Genomic DNA, 17943 nt, shown 5'->3' on the forward strand with positions numbered 1-17943 from the left:
TGCCAAATTTTCCTGTGCTTGGCAATGTGTTTTACCGTGTGTCAGAATCTGTGAATTATTGGAAATCTTTGTGTCCGCACAGTGAGGTGTGGGTACGGGTATGAACTGAGAAACTGGAATCTGGTTGTGGTGCGTGATGAAGCAATCACACAAGCACTGATACACAAACCTCCCCCCCACCCCGAGTTGTTGACTGACATTTTTGCCATGCATCCCAGGCCTTGGCAGCTCAGTGAGTAAAGTTTGGACAAGTTTCCTATAATTCTGGAATTGGGACATCTCAGCTGCTTGAGCAAATATTGTCAGTTGATTTGGTTGGTTGGTTGCCTCTTGACCATGGTCAAGCATTGTCAAATATTCTAGGTCCTTGTGTTGGGTTAAAGAGCAATAGAGTTGTGTTACTATGTTGTTGGTTTTAAATTGTATGTTTGTTGTTGTTGCTTTGAAGTTCCCAGGAAAATTGTGTGTGTGTGTGTGTGTGTGTGTGTGTACATATAAAGGTGCAATCCTATGGATGTTTATAGACAGAAAAAAGGTCCTATAACTCCCAGCATTCCCCAGCATGGCTGGCTCGGGAATACTGGGAGTTCTAGGACTTTTTTCTGTCTAAACATGCATATGACTGCACCTTAAATTGGATGGGCAACACATAGACTGCATGCAGCCTCCCCTGGCCTTCCCCCCCTTCTAACTGCATCATTATGCTCTCTGGAGCAAGGACTTCTTGGTCCTCAGCCTGCATGCACCAACCCACAGAGAGACATGGCTGAAGCTCAAATATTTTGGCCACCTAATGCGAAGAGAAAACTCTCTGGAAAAGACCCTGATGCTGGGAAAGACTGAAGGCAAAAGGAGAAGGGGACAGCAGAGGATGAGATGGCTGGATAGCATCACCGATGCAATGAATATGAACTTGAGCACGCTCCGGGAGAGAGTGGAGGACAGGAAGGCCAGGCGTGCTATGGTCCATGGGGTCACGAAGAGTCGGACACGACTGAACAACAACAACAAAATTCTTCCCATAGGTAAAACCTGAGCATTCTCTTTTATCATATTTACCCATCTTTTTATTGAATTGCATTTTTTAAAAGAAGTGTCGCTGTTTTGGTTATCCCTGCGATAAAAGCCAAGAAGAACTGTTCTGCTTCTTGAATATCCATACTTTTTGGTAAGTAACATCAGTCTCTCTTGTATGACACACAAAGCAAAAGAAAGCCATGGCAGTCCATAAGAAACATGCCCAAGCCCACAGTTGGACTATACCCTTACAAGAAGTAAGCAAAATGCCACAAAGCACCGAACAGGCTTTTGAGTTCTTCAGGGCTCTTTATCAGGTTAAGTGAAGTGGGAAGTGGGGTGGGGAGAGAGAAAAATGTCGGGTTGATGTTGAAGTCACAACATTTGCAATGCATTTTGTTCACAGTCTTCAGACAGAATGTTGGAAGAGACAGCAGATTTCCAGGGTCTCACCGATCTGAGTAATCTGGGTTTTTTATTTTCAAAAATGGGAGAATCAGCCATGGTGTGTTCCTTTCTCCCAGCATTCCTAGATGCAGTATGAAACCTGCATAGCATCCAGTAGAGCAGGCGTGGGCAACTGGTGGCCTTCCAGATGTTTTGGCCTACAGCTCCCATAATCCTTCATCATTGGCTGCATTGGCTAGGGCTGAGGGAAGTTGTAGGTCCAAACATCTGGAGGGCCACATGTTGCCCGCCCCTTAAGGCTGTAATCCCATGCACACTGGGGATGTCAGAGAAATCAGCACCAGATTCGAATGAGTTCGGATTTCAATGCATCCGACCCACAGATTCTGCAGCAGACTGGCTTTCTCTGAGTCACGCAGATTCTGCTGCGTTACTTTTAATAATGGCATTGCCCGTCAGTAGATTTTAGAATTTCTGTTTGGCACAGTTCTCATAAACATGGGTGCTCTAAATTCCTGACCATTATTTACAGGATTTGACCAATCATTAACTGCACAATTGACCAGGTATTCTGTATGGGTTAAATAAGCCACTCTGAGGTGGTTATTAAACTCGCACCTTGACTGCACAAAGGCCAAGAGAGAAGGACCCTCTCGGACCCCATTGGCACTTCACATAGGAGGCAAAGCCAGACTTTGTGCTTAGAGGAGGCTCATAAAGAGACATGCATGGGACACAAGGTAAATGCACGCACGCAGGCAGCAGGGAAAATTTTGTAGCTTTGGCCTGCTGAGTGCTGTCATGCTCATTTGCCTTGCAGCTTTCTTTCGGTTCCCAATCATTTGGGTGGAACAAGTCTCCAGTGACGTACACATGCGCAGCCTGGCTTAGCTGGGGGAAGTCCACCAGGCCTCTGGGCTCCTGACACTGGAGCTGAAACCCAATTCTGCCCAGGGGCTGGCAGCTGCTCTAGCTGCCAATTTCTTGGAAAGGAGAAGTACACAGGAAGCCTGCCCTGACATGGCGTCGCAAGCAGGATGGGGCTTAGCAGCCTACACAACTAGTGTAGTGCACGGCAGCAGCATTTTTCATTTTTTTTGCTGATCGTTAGCGTCGCACATCCATTATGATTCCTCCCTCGAGAGGAGCAATTTGGGCTGCTGAGTCACTCGGAAAGGGAGCTGGCAGACACATCATTTTTGTTCCACGGGGGAGGGCCAATTATGTCTCTCTTTTGCATTCCGCAAAATGGAAAGACCCCAAGGCAGCACTTTGGAAGAGCACATTCTCACAGGCCACCTGTATCAGTTCCATAGGCAATAATCAGAGCATGTCAGCTTGTTTTCCTTTTCTCGTCTCGGGAGCCAGCATCGTGCTCTGACTGCCCTCCTTGGCCCGGAACGTTGCTCGTTCTATGAGTGCAGCAGAGGGCAGGGATGGGCCAAAGAGAAAGCAGTCAGCTTACCTCCAGCAGCAGCTTGTGGTTCTAATGCTTCTTCCTTTAGCAAGGAAAGAGAGGGGCGTTTAGACATAAATACCCCCTTTATGCTTCTGCTTCAAAGCAAATGTCTAACACACCTTAAAATAATTTGTGGAAGAGAATTTTGGCAGGTGCAGCTTCTCATCATAATCCGGCTATAGTGGGAAAAGTGACACTGGCCATAATTCTCCCTTCTGTGGAACTCTTCCAAGTTGGGTGCATGTATCAGGTCTGATGGACCCAGTGGAGGCTCGTGGCTCCAATGTCAGTGGGGCAAGCACTTTGGATCGCTCCTTTAGAGTTCTGACTCAATTCAGAGCAGATTTATCGCCCCACTGATATTGGCGCCACCAGCCTCCACTGGATGGACCCATTTGCTCATGACTATTTTGTTCTACTTGCTCTTGCTATTTTCTGTTCTCTGCCTCATACGTACACACACACCTGATGGACAGGGAAGCTCTTTGCCTTGTGAGTGCCATCTCCATTAGACTTTTCTTTCTTTTCATTCTCTTTTAGTTTCTTGATCCTAAACAGCAATTACTGAAGGATTCCTGCTTCACTGCCAAATTCCTGCCTGAGAATCAGCTTTGAGGGAGTCCTTGACTGGCAGATGACTCCCAGTCCCAGGCCTGCCACTGAAGGTTGGAGATGATTCACTGCCCTTGAGGCCTTTGGGGTCAGAAACACTCCAGACAGGCTGTTAAATTGGTCTGCGATGGGCTTCCTTTGGGCCAGCTCCTCTAACAGTTACCTCTGTGAAAGGAACTGAGGCAGACAAGTCAGATGACCTGGCATTGCCCCCGGTGGGGTGGTTCCTCTTTTGCCCAAATCTTTCTCATAGTGCCAGCGGATACAGTATCATTGCTAGATTTTGGCCTCGGCCAGTGCAATGTGCTTTCTCAAAGGAGGTCTCAATTCAGGCACCCAGGGAGGCAGGAGAAGGTCTGCTTGACGCGCAGCAGAAATGGATTTGTGTGCTTTGTGCTTCTGCTCTTTGGCACCAGCGTCTGCATGGTCCCAGCAGCCCCGGGGGTGTTGCGTCTTTTGCCAGATGGGAGCAGGCCTCTAAGGTCGTCGTCGTCGTTAAAAGGGGCTGCTCCGTATTTGCGCCCAAGTCGCCGGTGGATCTGTCAGTGACACAAGGGACAGTTGTCAGCACTCCAGCGAAATCCAGGCCACAGGATCACATCCAAAAAAGAGGGCTGGGCGAATTCTTGCATGTCTACATTTACGTGATGCAAGCTGAGAATCTGGCCCTTTTTTGCACACAAAAAGGCAGGTTCCTAGCCCTTATGGCAGGGGTAGGCAAGCTCTTAGGGCCTAAGTGCTTGTTTGGCAATTTGAGAAACAGTCCTGGACACTATCACAAAATGGGTGCAACGAGCGGCATGGCTAGTCACAAAGGACAAATGTGCCCAAAGACAGAGGTGTGGTCTGAGCCCCAACATACTAAACAACTCCTTTGAACCCACAGTTTTCAGCACCAACAGAAGCCTCTCGGGTCTTTTTTCCCCTCTCTCTGGATCACCACACACACACGCTTTCTCACCCCAGCTCATTACCTATAGACTCTCTCTCTCTCTCTCACCCGCCCCCCCAGCCACCTCTATGGGCACCAAGTAGTGGTAAATTCTGAGGTGCAGGCAGTCATCATGACAATCCCCATAGCCACCTCCCCAAGAAGCATCCCAAAATGCAGGCAGCTGAGTGGATCCCTGACAACCAGGCAGTCCCAGCACTTTTCATCTCCACCAGGAGCAGGTCTTTTGTAAAGCAAATAGGTCTTAACCGCCCACTCAAGACCAAGCCACACCAAAAGACTTGGCATTACAAGGCGATTGCTCACAATATATTCATGCAGGGAAAATCCGCTCCCGCGCCCACCTACTGTGAGGAATGCGGCTAAGCTCAGAGGGGACAGGGAAATTGAAGGAGGGGGTGGTAGATGGCATCCTCCTCCCTGCTAAATCCAAAGCTCCTGGCAATTTGACCCTGTGAGCCCTGGCTCCACCACACCACCAGCACGAAGAAAGGTGGCAGGGCACACTGGTGCCTGTGGGCACCATGATGCCAACCCCGGTCTTAGGACTATACAGGCATGCTTGAACCGGTGGTGGCTGGTGGCTCTGATGTCGGTGGGGTGGTGAATCTGTTCCAGGTTTCAGTCAGAACTCTAAAGGAGCTAGCTAAGGTGAGAAGCACTTTTCATCACCTGCAAAGCACCTTGGAGCACCACCAGCCCGGTGAAGGTGTGTGGGGGTCGGACGTCCTGTGCATCTGCTCCGAGGTGCTTGCCTAAAGCCAGCGACTCCAGCTCCCAGCCCTGCCAGCCTGGTGTTTCACTGCCATCCGTTCAGAGAGCTCTGCAGCAGGAGGTACAGAGGGGCCTTAAATAAACCAGGCATCTGCCACGGGCGACATCAGCCTGCGCCCACAGTCACCCCTCCTCTCTTCCGGGACACAAAGAGACATGGCATCATGTGGACAAGGGAACTCGCCCTCGCCTGCCGTTCGCGCTTCATCTTCTGCCTTTGTTTTTTTTAATCTCCAGCACACTGCATAGAAAGTTGATGAGTAACTGCCAGCGTACTTTTGTCTTCAGCTCCGAACTTTTTCATTCAGATCTGCCCTCATCGGCATCATGCTACTGGTGCTCGTGCAGCGGGACGGGTGCTTGCTCGGTGGTGCGGAGCCTGCTGGGCATGCGGGAAGTCCCAGGTTCAGTCCCTGCCATCTCCAGGTAGGGCTGAGAAACACCCCTGTCTGAACCCCGGTGAGACACTTCCATTCGGTGCAATACGGAGTTAGATGGTCCAGTGGATTGACTGGTGCGGTGGAGGCCGGTGGCTCCGATGTCAGCGCGGCAGCAAATCTGCTCTGGGTTTCAGTCAGAACTCAAAAGAGCTATCCAAGGTGCGAAACAAAGTGTGCTGGACAGCTCCTAAATAGTTCTGGCTGAAACCTGGCACGGACGCACCACCCCGCTGACATCAGAGCCACCAGCCTCCACTGGGTCTGACGCACCGCCAGGCAGCGTCCTGCTTCTTCAGCTGATCATGTATTGCCATTAAGCCTCTCGTGGTGCCAGGGCTCTCGGGGACAAAGTGCCTGGTCGCCAGGGGCACTGACATCATCCGCCGCTCTGCTCAGAATTCCCCGTTCCCTTTGAGCTCAGCTGCAGTCCTCACAGTGGCTGGTGGGAAATGGATCTTCCCAGCAACAAGACATAGCTGTAAGCTCTCCCTGTTGTAGCTCAGGGTCTTTTGGGGCGGCCTGGTCTTGAACGGGCAATTTGGACCATCCGCTTTACAAGAGACCTGCTCCTGGTGGAGATGAAAACCACTGCAATAGTTTTGTTGATATGGAACAACACAGCTGCCTACAACTTGGGGGGCGTGGCTATGGGGACTGTCACAATGAGCATCTCCACTTCAGAATTTATATAAGAACATCAGAAGAGCCCTGTTGGATCAGGCCAAGGGTCCATCTAGTCCAGCATTCTGTTCACACAGTGGCCAACCGGGTGCCCACGGGGAACCCACAAGCAGGACTTGAGTGCAACAGCACCCTCCCGCCCATGTTCCCCAGCAACTGGTGTACCAAGGCATACTGCCTCTGATACATGAGGTAGAGTATAACCATCAGGACTAGTAGCCATGGATACCCTTCTCCTCCAGGAATTTGTCCAACCCCATTTTAAAGCCATCCAAACTAGTGGCCATCACTGCATTCTGTGGTAGTGAATTCCATAGTTTGACTCTGAGCTGTGTGAAGAAGTCCTTTCTTTTCTCTGTCCTGAATCTCCCACCAATCAGTTTCATGGGATGACTCTGGAGTGTAGTATTATGAGAGAGGAAGAAAATGGTCTCCTTATCCATATTCTCCACACCATGCATAATTTTGTACACCTCTGCCATGTCTTGCCTTACCCGCCTTTTCTCTAAGCTAAACAGTCCCAGATGTTGTAACCTTTCCTCATAGGGGAGTTGCTCCAGCCCCTTGATCATTATCCTTTCTTTGGTGCGGTGACTAGAACTGTACACAGTACTCCAAGAGTGCTCACACTACAGTTTTCTATAAGGGCAGTCTGATACTGGCAGTTTTATTTTCGATTCCTTTCTTAATTATGCCTAACACGGAATTTGCCTTTTTCATGGCAGCCGCACACCGGGTCGACATCTTCATTGAGCTGCCCACCACAGCCCCGAGATCTCTTTCTTAGTCAGTCCCTGTTAGCTCAGATGCCATCAGCTTATATTTCTGCCCCAGTGTGCATCGCTTTACACTCGCATACGCTGAACTGCACCTCCGTGCACCTGTGGGAAAGCAAACTAAGGGGATGAATCCTGAGCAACTTTATAGATGGTGTAGACGACATCGTCATCATCATCCCACCACCTTCTTGACCCACCTTCCTGACCCACGGTGATGTGCCATGGGTGGGGGGGAGACTCATAACATGTCATGCCAAGCATTTCCTCAACTGCATGTTATGGTGGTGAGGAGAAGGAACTCAGCACAGGCTTACCACTTTCAACAGTAGCCCCACGTCCTTTCCTATGTCTAGTTCCACTCCTGAGCCGGGTCTCTTAACATGGCACAGGACTCTCAGTTACATCATGATTGGCTTTTGTGTCACTTGAAATCTGTTCCCTGCATGTCTGTCCCTCACTCTTGCTGTGGGGGAACTACTTGTGGGAATAAGTTGCTCCTGAACCTCTGTTTGCTACCAGATATTCTCAGAGGTTGCAAGCACTTTGGAATAGAGGAAACCCTGAGTGGCTTCTGTCTCCCTCACCCCCGCCCCGCCCCACCCCACATTCAAGATTTAGGCCAGAAAGGGACTAGGGATGTTGGAAAAATCCACAATAATTTAAATGAGTTCGGATTTTGAGAACTCTGAACTGCAGATTCCGCAGTGGACTGGTGTCTTCTGAGTCACGCGGATTCTGCGGACCGTTTGTTCACTTCTGGGGAGATTTAGCACAAATGCGGATTAGTGCTAATGTGCACTTGTGCATATGCACTAACCCACACCAGTTAATGTGGATTAGGGCTAATCCGTATGACCTAATTAGGACTAATGTGAATTAGTGACATTCTGATTAAAAAAAAACCAATTCTGTCAGTGAGCAGATGACAGAATGGAAGACACCTGACAGTCCACGAAACACAGATGGAACATAACTAGCAAAATCCCTAACGGAGACACGCACACTCTGGGTGGATTGCTCTCACCTTCTGTGCTGACTGGCTGTACCCATATTCCTCCAGCTGCTGGCGAAAACCTGGGTTGGGGTTGGCAACAGGCCGCACGGCCTTGACAGCCTCCAGTGCTTCACGCCAGCTCAGCTGCGTCACTGCCATGATATAAGCCAGGACGATGGTGGTGCTGCGAGAGATCCCGGCAAGGCTGCAGGCACAACGGGAAGCAATCAGAACCCCCTGCCATCTTTCTCTGCCTGCTATTGCAAGACCCTCTCACTCTGCCTGCGTTCCCGTGAACAACAGAAAACCAACACTGGGCATTTATTTATTATTACTTTTTTATCCCACCTTTCTTCCATTGTGGAACTCAAGGTGGCTACATGACGTTCCCAGGTGTCTCCCCGCCAAGGATTGACCAGACCCAGACCTGCGTAGCTTCAGCAAGGTGGCTGCCTCATGTGCCTTCAGGCCATGTTTTGGGTACTTCCGTAGGGACTCTTTTGGAGCATGAGGCCTACTTAATTTCTTAAACGAAAACTCAAGATAGCCTGGAAGACACTTCCTGCGAACTGGGCCCTTGTTCCGGATGAGGGAGATTCAAATTGAGTGACGGGAAATCAGGCTGCACATGCTCAGGGGCATGTATTGCATGGCTGATCCAGGGCTTTCCAAACAGAATCCAGAGCTGAATGCCAATAGGCCACCAGAAACTCACTGTGGTATAGCAGTTAGAGTATTGGATTGGGGCTGGGAAGACCTGGGTTCAAATCTTCACTCAGCCATAAGGCCCCCTGGATGAGTTTGGGCCAGTCATTTTCAGTCTCACCTACCTCAAAGGGCTGATAAAATGGAGGGGGAAGACCCAGCAATGCAGCCTTGAGCTTCTTGGAGAAAGGGCAGGATGAAAATGTAGTAAAGAAATAAATCAATGTGCCCACCTCTTGTAACATTGATTGGCGGTGCTGAAGACCAATAGGCCAGACACCCATTCATTCATTCATTCATTCATGTGCTGAACCACCGTAACAAACAACTGCTGCTGTTCTTCCTTTGAGGTGGGGAAGGCACTACCTGATCCAGTTTTTTCTGGGCCTGTTCACGTTAGTTTCTTAACAAACTCAAGCAAGGCTTTTCTCTCTGACTTGGGCTGTGTTTACATGAACAAAAACTCAGCACTTCTGCATAAGAAGAGTCCTGGTGCTGTATTGGCCCAAGGTCCGTCTAGTCCAGTATTGTGTTCACACAGTGGCTCACCAGCTGCACTACAGCTGTCATTTTTCCTCTCGCAAAGTTCCTGTGCCATGAATAGACCATGAGGGGCAGACATTTGACAGGTGAAGCACTGCCCATCACTGTAGTTCCACGCCGGGAAAAGCTACACCTCCTCGGTTTCCATCACAGCTCTGCCAAAGGTGTGGGAGCTTGGCCAGAAAAAAGGGGATAGCAATCTCTGGCACATGTGTGGAAGGGTAACATGGACTCCTATGGCTCAGCACAAAGGCTGTACATGTGCTGCAGGGCAGGGGAGGCAGGGAGACAGCTCAAAATGGCTCTGTTAGGGCCTATAACAGCATTTCCCAACCTGGGGCCAATGGAGGCTGGTGGCTACAATGTCGGGGGGGGGAATCCGCTCCAGGTTTCAGTCAGGACTCTAAAGGAGCTCTCCAAGGTGCTCTTCCGCACCTTGGATAGCTCCTTTAGAGTCCTGACTGGTTCTGACTGAAATCCGGACCTGATTCGCCTCCCCACTGACATCGAAGCCACCAGCCTCCACTGCCTGGTGCCCTCCAGATGTGTTGGACCGCATCTCTCATCCTTCCCAGCCAGCATGGCAAACATCTGGGGAGCACCAGGTTAGGGAAGGCAGGGCAACTGTACCCACAGTATATTGGATCACACCTCACAGGGGCATGTGCACCTTTCCATGGAGCTGCTTGAATTAATGCTCCCTCCTCACTTGAAGTCCTCCTCTGCTGAACTCACACAAACTTTTGGGGGTGGGGTGGGGGGCATTCTCATGCTGTATTGTGTGCAGCTATGCTCGCACCCCCTCCTGCCAACCTAGCAGTTCGAAAGCAAGAAATTGCAAGTAGATAAATAGGTACCACCTCGGCGGGAAAGGTAACAGCGTTCCGTGCACCTCGGTGTTCAGTCATGCCGGCCACAGGACCATGGAAGCGTCTTCGGACAGCACTGGCTCTTTGGCTTAGAAATGGAGATGAGCACCACACCCTAGAGTCGGACATGACTTGTTGGGGACACCTTTACCTTTTTTATGCTCGCACCCCACCATTGCCCCCAAACGACTGTCACTCTCTTGGCTCATGTGGGCAGTAAAAATGTCATTGGCATCAACTGTTTTCCCACCGGAAGGTTCTTTGGTATTGCTCTCTTGTGGTCTTGGGTCTTTGAATGGTCCAACGTGCAGGGAAGGGGCTGTAGCTCAGTGGGAGAGCCCCCCCTGCTTTGCATGCAGAAGGTCCCAGGTTCAATCCCCGGCGTCTCCAGGCAGGGTTGGAAAAATTCCTACCTGAAACCCTGGAGCACCACTGCTGCCAGTCAGTGTTGACAGTACTGGGCTAGATGGACCCAGGGTCTGACTCCGTATAATGCAGCTTCCCATGTTTCTAAAGCCATTTGCTTTGCACGTAGGAGGTTGTAGGTTCAATCCCTGACATCACCACATTTGGCTGTGGAAGAGCCTTCTCTGTCTGAAACGCTGAAATCTCACTTTGTGTAATGCAGCTTCATTTTGGCTCCCCTCTCTCTCCACCACACGTGCTACTATGTGCTACCACCACCAGTTAACGTACCAGTGAACAAGGCAGTTTCCTCCACGCAGGCGGCAGGAGTGGATAAAATGAATGCATTCTTTAAAATGTTTCTTGCTGGAGGGTAGAAACAAAGCAGAGCAACACATTCCAAATAAGAGCCAGGAATTTCAAGAAATGTTACCAGCTTGGGTGGATCACAGGATTGCTTCCCTGAATTTATTTCTAATTTAATTATGCTTTTAACTGGCTGCCATTTTTTTAGTTTGCTCTTATCTGATTTTCTAATTAGGGGGGAAATCCATTAATTTCTCATGGCATGCAAGAATCGCACAAACATCAGCAGGTGTAGATATTTGATACTGCAACCCTCCAGCACTTCGCTAGGGGTGTGGTTGTGGTGTGTGCTGTGATGTGATGTGATGTTATTGGGAGGTGTGTTCCAAGAACTCCTCTGCAGGATTGTTTCTCTGCAGCTCTGCCATTTTTGTTTCCATTGGTATCCACGCTATAAGAGTTCTAATGGCTGAGGACTTGGCCAGGGGCACAAAAAATGGAAGAAAACTGATTTGGTATCTCCTCCTTTGGCTACATTTATAACCATTCTACATGGGATTGTCTTTTCTAAAAAAAAAAAAGGCATAACTGCGCAACTCTGCTATGCCTGCATAATTAACTATAAACATTCCATCATTTCGTCATTTCAAATTTCCATAAATTTTCTCATTTATTTCACAAGCGCTCTAATGGCTGATAACAGCCCCAGAATTGCAGAGTGCTTTCATGGAGGACAGCTGTTTTGATATCTCTTACTTTGACTATATTTATACCTGTTCAGTGTGAGAGTGCCTATTCTAATTCTTAACTTTTTTAAAGGAGTATTTGCACAACTCTGTTATACCTGCATGGTGAAGTATAAGCATTCTGTCATTTCAAATTTCAATAAATTTTGGCATTTATTTTAAATAAAACACTTCCACTTTCCCCTAGAAACAGTGCAACGTGAAGGGAAATTCTTTCTGGGTAGGTGTGTAGTTGCATAATAAAAAACAGTACCGTCAGCAAAAGGAATAAAAATGCAGGTTTATTTTGGCCTAAGGGCAGCAAACTACTGGTCTATTGCAGTTCTGCACTTCTGGTGCATGTGTGTGTATTTAAAAGGTGCACACACAGGTGAATAGACTCACCTGTGTGCATGTCCACTACGGAATAAAGACGTTGGGGGAGGAAATTGCTAGTGGAGGGGAGGGAAGATGTGGTGGATGGTGATGTGTGCAAGGGAGGGAACAAAAAGGCAGCTATTTCTGCATCCTATCTTGCGCCTCCCACATGTGTGGATGGGAGATTGCGGGATGTGGCACAAAAACAAAACAAAAAAACCATGATGCCTTCTTCAGTGTGGCGGGGCCATTTTAATTCCAGATTTTTTAAAAAAACTGAAAACTACAACACACACCTACAAGAAGGCTTTTGTCTAGAAACATCCTTGGATTAGTTATTTTTATTGTGGATATTATTGTTGTTAGCTGCCTTGGGCATTTTTTTTTTATGGAAAGGCATAGTATAAATGTAACAAATAAAGAGCCCTTTGGCATCAACTCCCTCTTAACAAATCCATTTTTGCAAAAAGAATCAAAGGTCACAGTTGTTCACAAACCCCAGTTTAAAAACAAGCTCTGAACATTTCCATCAAGATTTGGAATTTGGGTTTCAGTTGAAGTGGACACATCCCCTGAAAACAGAATTAAAGGAACTTGTGTTTAGCAACTTTTGTTTTCTCGTAATGCCTTTTGTATCACTCATCTCTGTTGTGTAAATACCTTTAGTTGTTATCTGCTTGCTTTAATTTACCAGTAAACTGTTGTGGTTAAACTCTGTGTCTAGCGTGCCAATCGTGCCACAGCTACAGCCTAAACTGCACATTATTGGAAAGGGGAAGGTAAAAAAAGGAAGGTGAGACTCTTACGGAGGGAGGCAAGAGATCCTTAAATAGTTGCTCAGGGGGTCCAGTTCATAAGGGGAACCCGACAGCTGGTTTTGACCTTTAAAGCCTTGAACAGCTTGTCCGCTCTTTAAGATTAGCAAGAGAGACCCTCCTCATTTGCCTACCTGTGAGAGCAGTTAGGTGGGCAACTACACAAGAGAGGGCTTTTTCCGCAGTGGCCCCATACCTCTGGAAGAAACTGCCATCGTGGGGTCCACCAGACCCCATCATGGCAGGCTTTTAGGAAGGCCTTGAAAACTTACTCCTTTTCTCTGGCCTTCCCAATTATGTTTTATCAGACTGGGTTGCAGCTGCAGTTGTCTGTTGTTAAGTTTTTGTTTTTATGCTCGTGTCTATTGTTTCTTAGACTGTTTGCTGCTGTTGCCATTTTCACTATTTTTTATTACCACATCAGTTTTTATTACGTGAGTTTTACTGTACGCTGCCTTGGGAGGGCTTTTGTCCTGAAAGGGCTTTTGTCCTGAGAGGCAGCCAAGAAATATTATTTATTTATAAATAAAACTCATAAGACTACTACTAATAATAATTACTATTAAAATTAAAAGCAGAGCAGACCCTTAAAAGCACCAGATCATGAGAAAACATGAAATGCTGATTGAAATATAAGTTTTTGACACATGCCTGAAACAATACAAGGAAGAAGCACCACAGATCTCCACAGGGTGGGCATTCTAGAGTCTTGGTGCTACCACCAAAAAGACCCTGTCTCTTGTACTACTTAATCTAATCTCCTATGATGACAGGACAGAGAGCTGGGCATTTGACGCTGACCTTGAAGCCAGGACTGGTTCATATGGGAGAAGGCAATAACCCACCCCTAGGCTACGGAGGACGTTAGAAGCTAACACCAGCCCTTTAAACTGGGCCCAGAAACAAATGGACAGCCAGCCAACGTAGTCAGAACAAGACTGGACTTGTGTGTTCCAGTCACCCCCAGATAAAATCCAGCACGCAGGTTTTGGACTAGTTCTAGTTTCCAAACTGTTTTATTTTATTTATTAATTAATTAAATTTATTAATCGCCCATCTGGCTGGTCACCCAGCCACTCTGGGCGATGTACAACGTATAATAAAACAGTTTAAAACAATAAAATTCTACAATAAAAACATTTCCTAGAATACCCTAACCCACCCCAAATGCCTGCCTGAACAACCACGTTTTTAATGCATGGCGGAATCTCATTAAAGAGGGGACATGACGGAGTTCCTTAGGGAGGGAGTTCCACACAGTGGGGGCCACCACAGAAAAGGCCCTCTCCCTCGTCCCCACCAGTCTAGCAGTCCTGGCTGATGGGACAGAGAGAAGGCCATCCGAGGCTGATTTTGTTAAGCGGCCTGTCTGGTGTTGCTGGAGGCGCTCCTTTTAAAAGACAGTCTGTGTGGAAGTAGCTAAGGCAGCCTTCCCCAACCTGGTGCCCAGCAGATGTGTTGGACTGCAACTCCCATCGTTCCACCCACCCTGTGATGGAAGTTGCAGTCCAACATATCTGGAGGGCACCAGATTGGGAAAGGCTGAACGACGGCATGAATGACTTGGTGCTTGGTCTGTCTTCTCTCGGAAAGGCTGAAACCGGTAAAAACAGCACACTGGACCACCCCTCCCACCTGTGCACTGGGACCGGGAGTAGTTTCAGGCACCTGCTCCTTTGGGGCAGCCCCATTCCAAGCAGGTTGCATGTCCTCTCCCAGATCACCAGAATCTCTGACCAGCAGTACCTCTGTCGTGCTGAATTAAGTCTCAGTTTATCGATGGATTACTTGTTCACTGAATTGTTATCCCCCTCTTTTATTCTGATGGTCACTTACATGTTTGCTTCTGGTGTGTCTGGCACAGCAATGCGGAGGTACGTGATTCCCTGGAAAAGCAAAGGGATAATTGAGAACGGACTTCTGTCCCCAGCTTTCCCCAGAGTTGGGCATGTGTTGCAAAAAGCTCTGGGCAGTGTGGGTGATTCCAGGCCCTGTCCACACCAGGGGTAGCCCATCTGGAGCCTGCTAGATGTTTTGGACTACAGCTCCCATCAGCCCCAGCCAGCAGTTCTCAGGGATTATGGGAATAGTAGTGAAATATTTGGAGGGCACCAGGTGGCCTACCCCTGGTCTACATTATTTTTACCATCTTCACACAGGTTTAATTGTCCCAGCTTCTCCAGGGACTTCTAGAAATGTTAGACATTTTGTGAGACAGTTCAGATCTCTCTGCAAGAGATCAATGCCACCTCTTACTTTCTTCAGAACCCTCTTTAAAAGCCACTGTCAGCACAAGGCCTTGGTTTCCATGTGCTACTGCAGGGGCAGGCAGAAGGTAGATCAGGATCTACAGCTGATAGAACATAAGAAGAGCTCTGCTGGATCAGGCCAGGGGTCCATCTGGGCCAGCTTTCTGTTCACACAGTGGCCAACCAGCTGCCCATGAGAAACCCACAAGCAGGACAGGAGTGCTACAGCACCCTCCCGCCCACGTTCTCCAGCAACTGGTGCACATAGGCAGACTGCCTCGGATCCTGGAGGTAGCACATAGCCATCAGGTAGAATCATAGAATAGTAGGGTTGGAAGGTGCCTACAAGGCCATCGAGTCCAACCCCCTGCTCAATGCAGGAATCCAAGTCAGAGCATCCCTGATAGATGGCTGTCCAGCCTCATCTTGAATGCCTCCAGTGTGGGACAGCCCACTACCTCCCAAGGGAATTGGTTCCACTGTTGTATTGCTCTAACAGTCAGGACGTTTTTCCTGATGTTCAGCTGGAATCTGGCTTTCTGTAACTTGAGCCCATTATTCTGTGTCCTGCATTCTGGGATGATGGAGAAGAGATCCTGGCCTTCCTCTCTGTGACAACCTTTCAAGTACTTGAAGAGTGCTATCCTATCTCTCCTCAGTCTTCTCTTCTCAAGGCTAAACATGCCCAGTTCTTTCAGTCTCTCTTCACAGGGCTTTGTTTCCAGTCTCTTGATCATCTTTGTTGCCCTCCTCTGAACCCTCTCCAGCTTGTCCGCATCCTTCTTAAAGTGTGGTGCCTAGAACTGGACACCGTACTTCAGATGAGGCCTAACTAGTGCTGAGTAGGGGGGAACTTGTACTTTCTGGGATTTGGAAGCTATGCTTCTATTAATGCAGCCCAAAATAGCATTTGCCTTTTTTTGCAGCCACATCACGTTGTTGGCTCATTGTTGGTAGATCTCTGGGTAATTTGCAGTAGATCCACAAAGGTTTCTGAATCCCAATCATTTAGCCAAAGTGACAAGGAGAGGCCATTCCCCCACCCACGCTCCCAAATTAAGCTGCTGAAAGCAAGAACGATTGGGGTGGGGAACAGGAATAGGTTTGTTGGTGAAAGGGTCTGTGTGGGAGTTTCAGCTGTGTGGTCCTGAAAACACATTCCTGGGTTGAGTATGTGCTCCGAGGCATCTTGCTCTGCAATTCCAGGTCTGCCTTCTTGAGCCTGCAGGCTGGTTTACATGATTGCTGCAGCCCACCAGGGCTTATTTAAGCCACAGTGAGTTGCAACATGTGCCGGCTGCCCTTTTGAATGTTCAAGCTGTGGTGAGCAGTTGCCATGGCTTATTGTGTTGCATGAACCCTGTCAGGGTGGCATCTGTGAGGGTTAAACAACCCTAAAACAACCCATCGGCTGTTCTAGGGTTATGCGAGTGTTGTTTAACCCTTACACAATCCACCCTTGCTGGGTTCGCATCATACAGTAAGTCACAGCAACTGCCCGCTGTGGCTTGAATATTCAAAAGGGCAGCCAATGCACACCACAACCCACTGTGACGTAAATAAATAAGCCACGGTGGGCTGCGGAGATCGTACAACTCTGACCACTGGGTTTGCACAACACAAGGGTGGTTAATGAGCCACAGTGGCTTGTTAGCCACCCTGTGTGTGATGGTCGCATCCTGCCTGATTGACCTAATTGCCCTCGCCAGGTGCAGCTTGACATGACATCCGAACCTGGTGAAGGTGGGTGGCCGGGGTGTTTCATAAACCACCCAGAACCCATTGCCTCTTCTAGGATTGCTGGGTGTTTTGTTAACTACTCCAGCCAGCCACCCTCACCAGGTTGGGTTACCACAAGCCGCATTGGGTGAAGGCAATTGGGTCAATCAGGCAGCATGCACAGGAGCGGTTAACAAGCTACTTTGGCTTGTTAACCACCCTCATGTTGTGCGAACTGGCCCAGTGTTTTGCACCTGGCTCCAGTTGGAAGGGGGTAGGATTCTGTCTAGTGAAAAAAGAAGTACATCCTGTAAGCCAAATGCTGCCCGCACCTCTCCTATTGTGCCATAGCCTGCAGCTAAGGCTGACTATGTGCAACAGAAACTGCCACATATTGCTTCTCTGTTTACCCCCGTCTCTACTCCCCTTCCCTTCCTCTGTTGTTTCTCCTGTGTTGAATTTTAGTTTGTTAAGTTCCTTGGGGCAGGGACCTGTCCTCTTACATTCTGTAAAGTGCAAAGATAACTGATGGAGCTACATAATAAAGAATCCACCACCTGTTTCCCAACTATAAAGTGCTATAAAGCTTTCAACGAAACTTGTGCAGAACTTATCAGTGGATTGGGCCCAAAGATCAGGTCTGTCTCCCGCTCTGTTGCCTCCACCGCTGCCCAGAATTCCCCCACTCAGGCCATCTCTTCACATCGTCACATGGCAGGGCCACCCCACAAACTTCCTACCTCAGGGGCGTGTAACACAAAATTCAGCAGCAGGGCAGCATCCAAAAAACTGGTGGGTTTGCTGCCAAATTTTGGTGACAAACCACTACGGAGGCTTAAAAGGGACAAATTCAGCTTGAAAACAAGGGCCTACCGGAATAAATGGCTGTGGGGATTCGTGGATGGAAACGATGTGGGTGATTTTGTTCCGACTCAGCTGATCCAGGTCTTTGGCATCTAAAAGGAAGTGGGGGAGGAACATAGTGTGATTGTTTCAGTCATCCTTGTTCATTGTCCGTGGACGATTATGTGCGTGTGCAGGCACTGCTGATTTGCTGACGAGGCAGAGCATGTAGAATCGCATGCTGAAAACATGCGTAGGTATATGCACAAA

At 48.5% G+C, this 17943-nt stretch overlaps 1 protein-coding gene across 2 annotated transcripts in view; it reads right to left on the minus strand.

The window, feature by feature from the left end:
* Nucleotides 1–1096: 1096 nt before the first annotated feature.
* DUSP15 (dual specificity phosphatase 15) overlaps nucleotides 1097–17943 on the minus strand; it is a 32752-nt gene continuing 15905 nt past the window's right edge. For both annotated transcript variants that reach the window (XM_084854548.1, XM_084854549.1), the window contains exons 6-10: nucleotides 17704–17786; nucleotides 14699–14748; nucleotides 10930–11004; nucleotides 8147–8321; nucleotides 1097–4035 (exon numbers count right to left, since the gene is read on the minus strand). In XM_084854548.1, coding sequence (XP_084710674.1) covers nucleotides 3820–4035; nucleotides 8147–8321; nucleotides 10930–11004; nucleotides 14699–14748; nucleotides 17704–17786 — 599 coding nt within the window. In that variant the 3' untranslated portion in view covers nucleotides 1097–3819. The remainder of the gene's footprint in view (nucleotides 4036–8146; nucleotides 8322–10929; nucleotides 11005–14698; nucleotides 14749–17703; nucleotides 17787–17943) is intronic.

Source organism: Heloderma suspectum, chromosome 4, assembly GCF_057233095.1.
Source record: "Heloderma suspectum isolate Gila_16-S chromosome 4, 16-S_ref, whole genome shotgun sequence".
NCBI lineage: Eukaryota > Metazoa > Chordata > Lepidosauria > Squamata > Helodermatidae > Heloderma > Heloderma suspectum.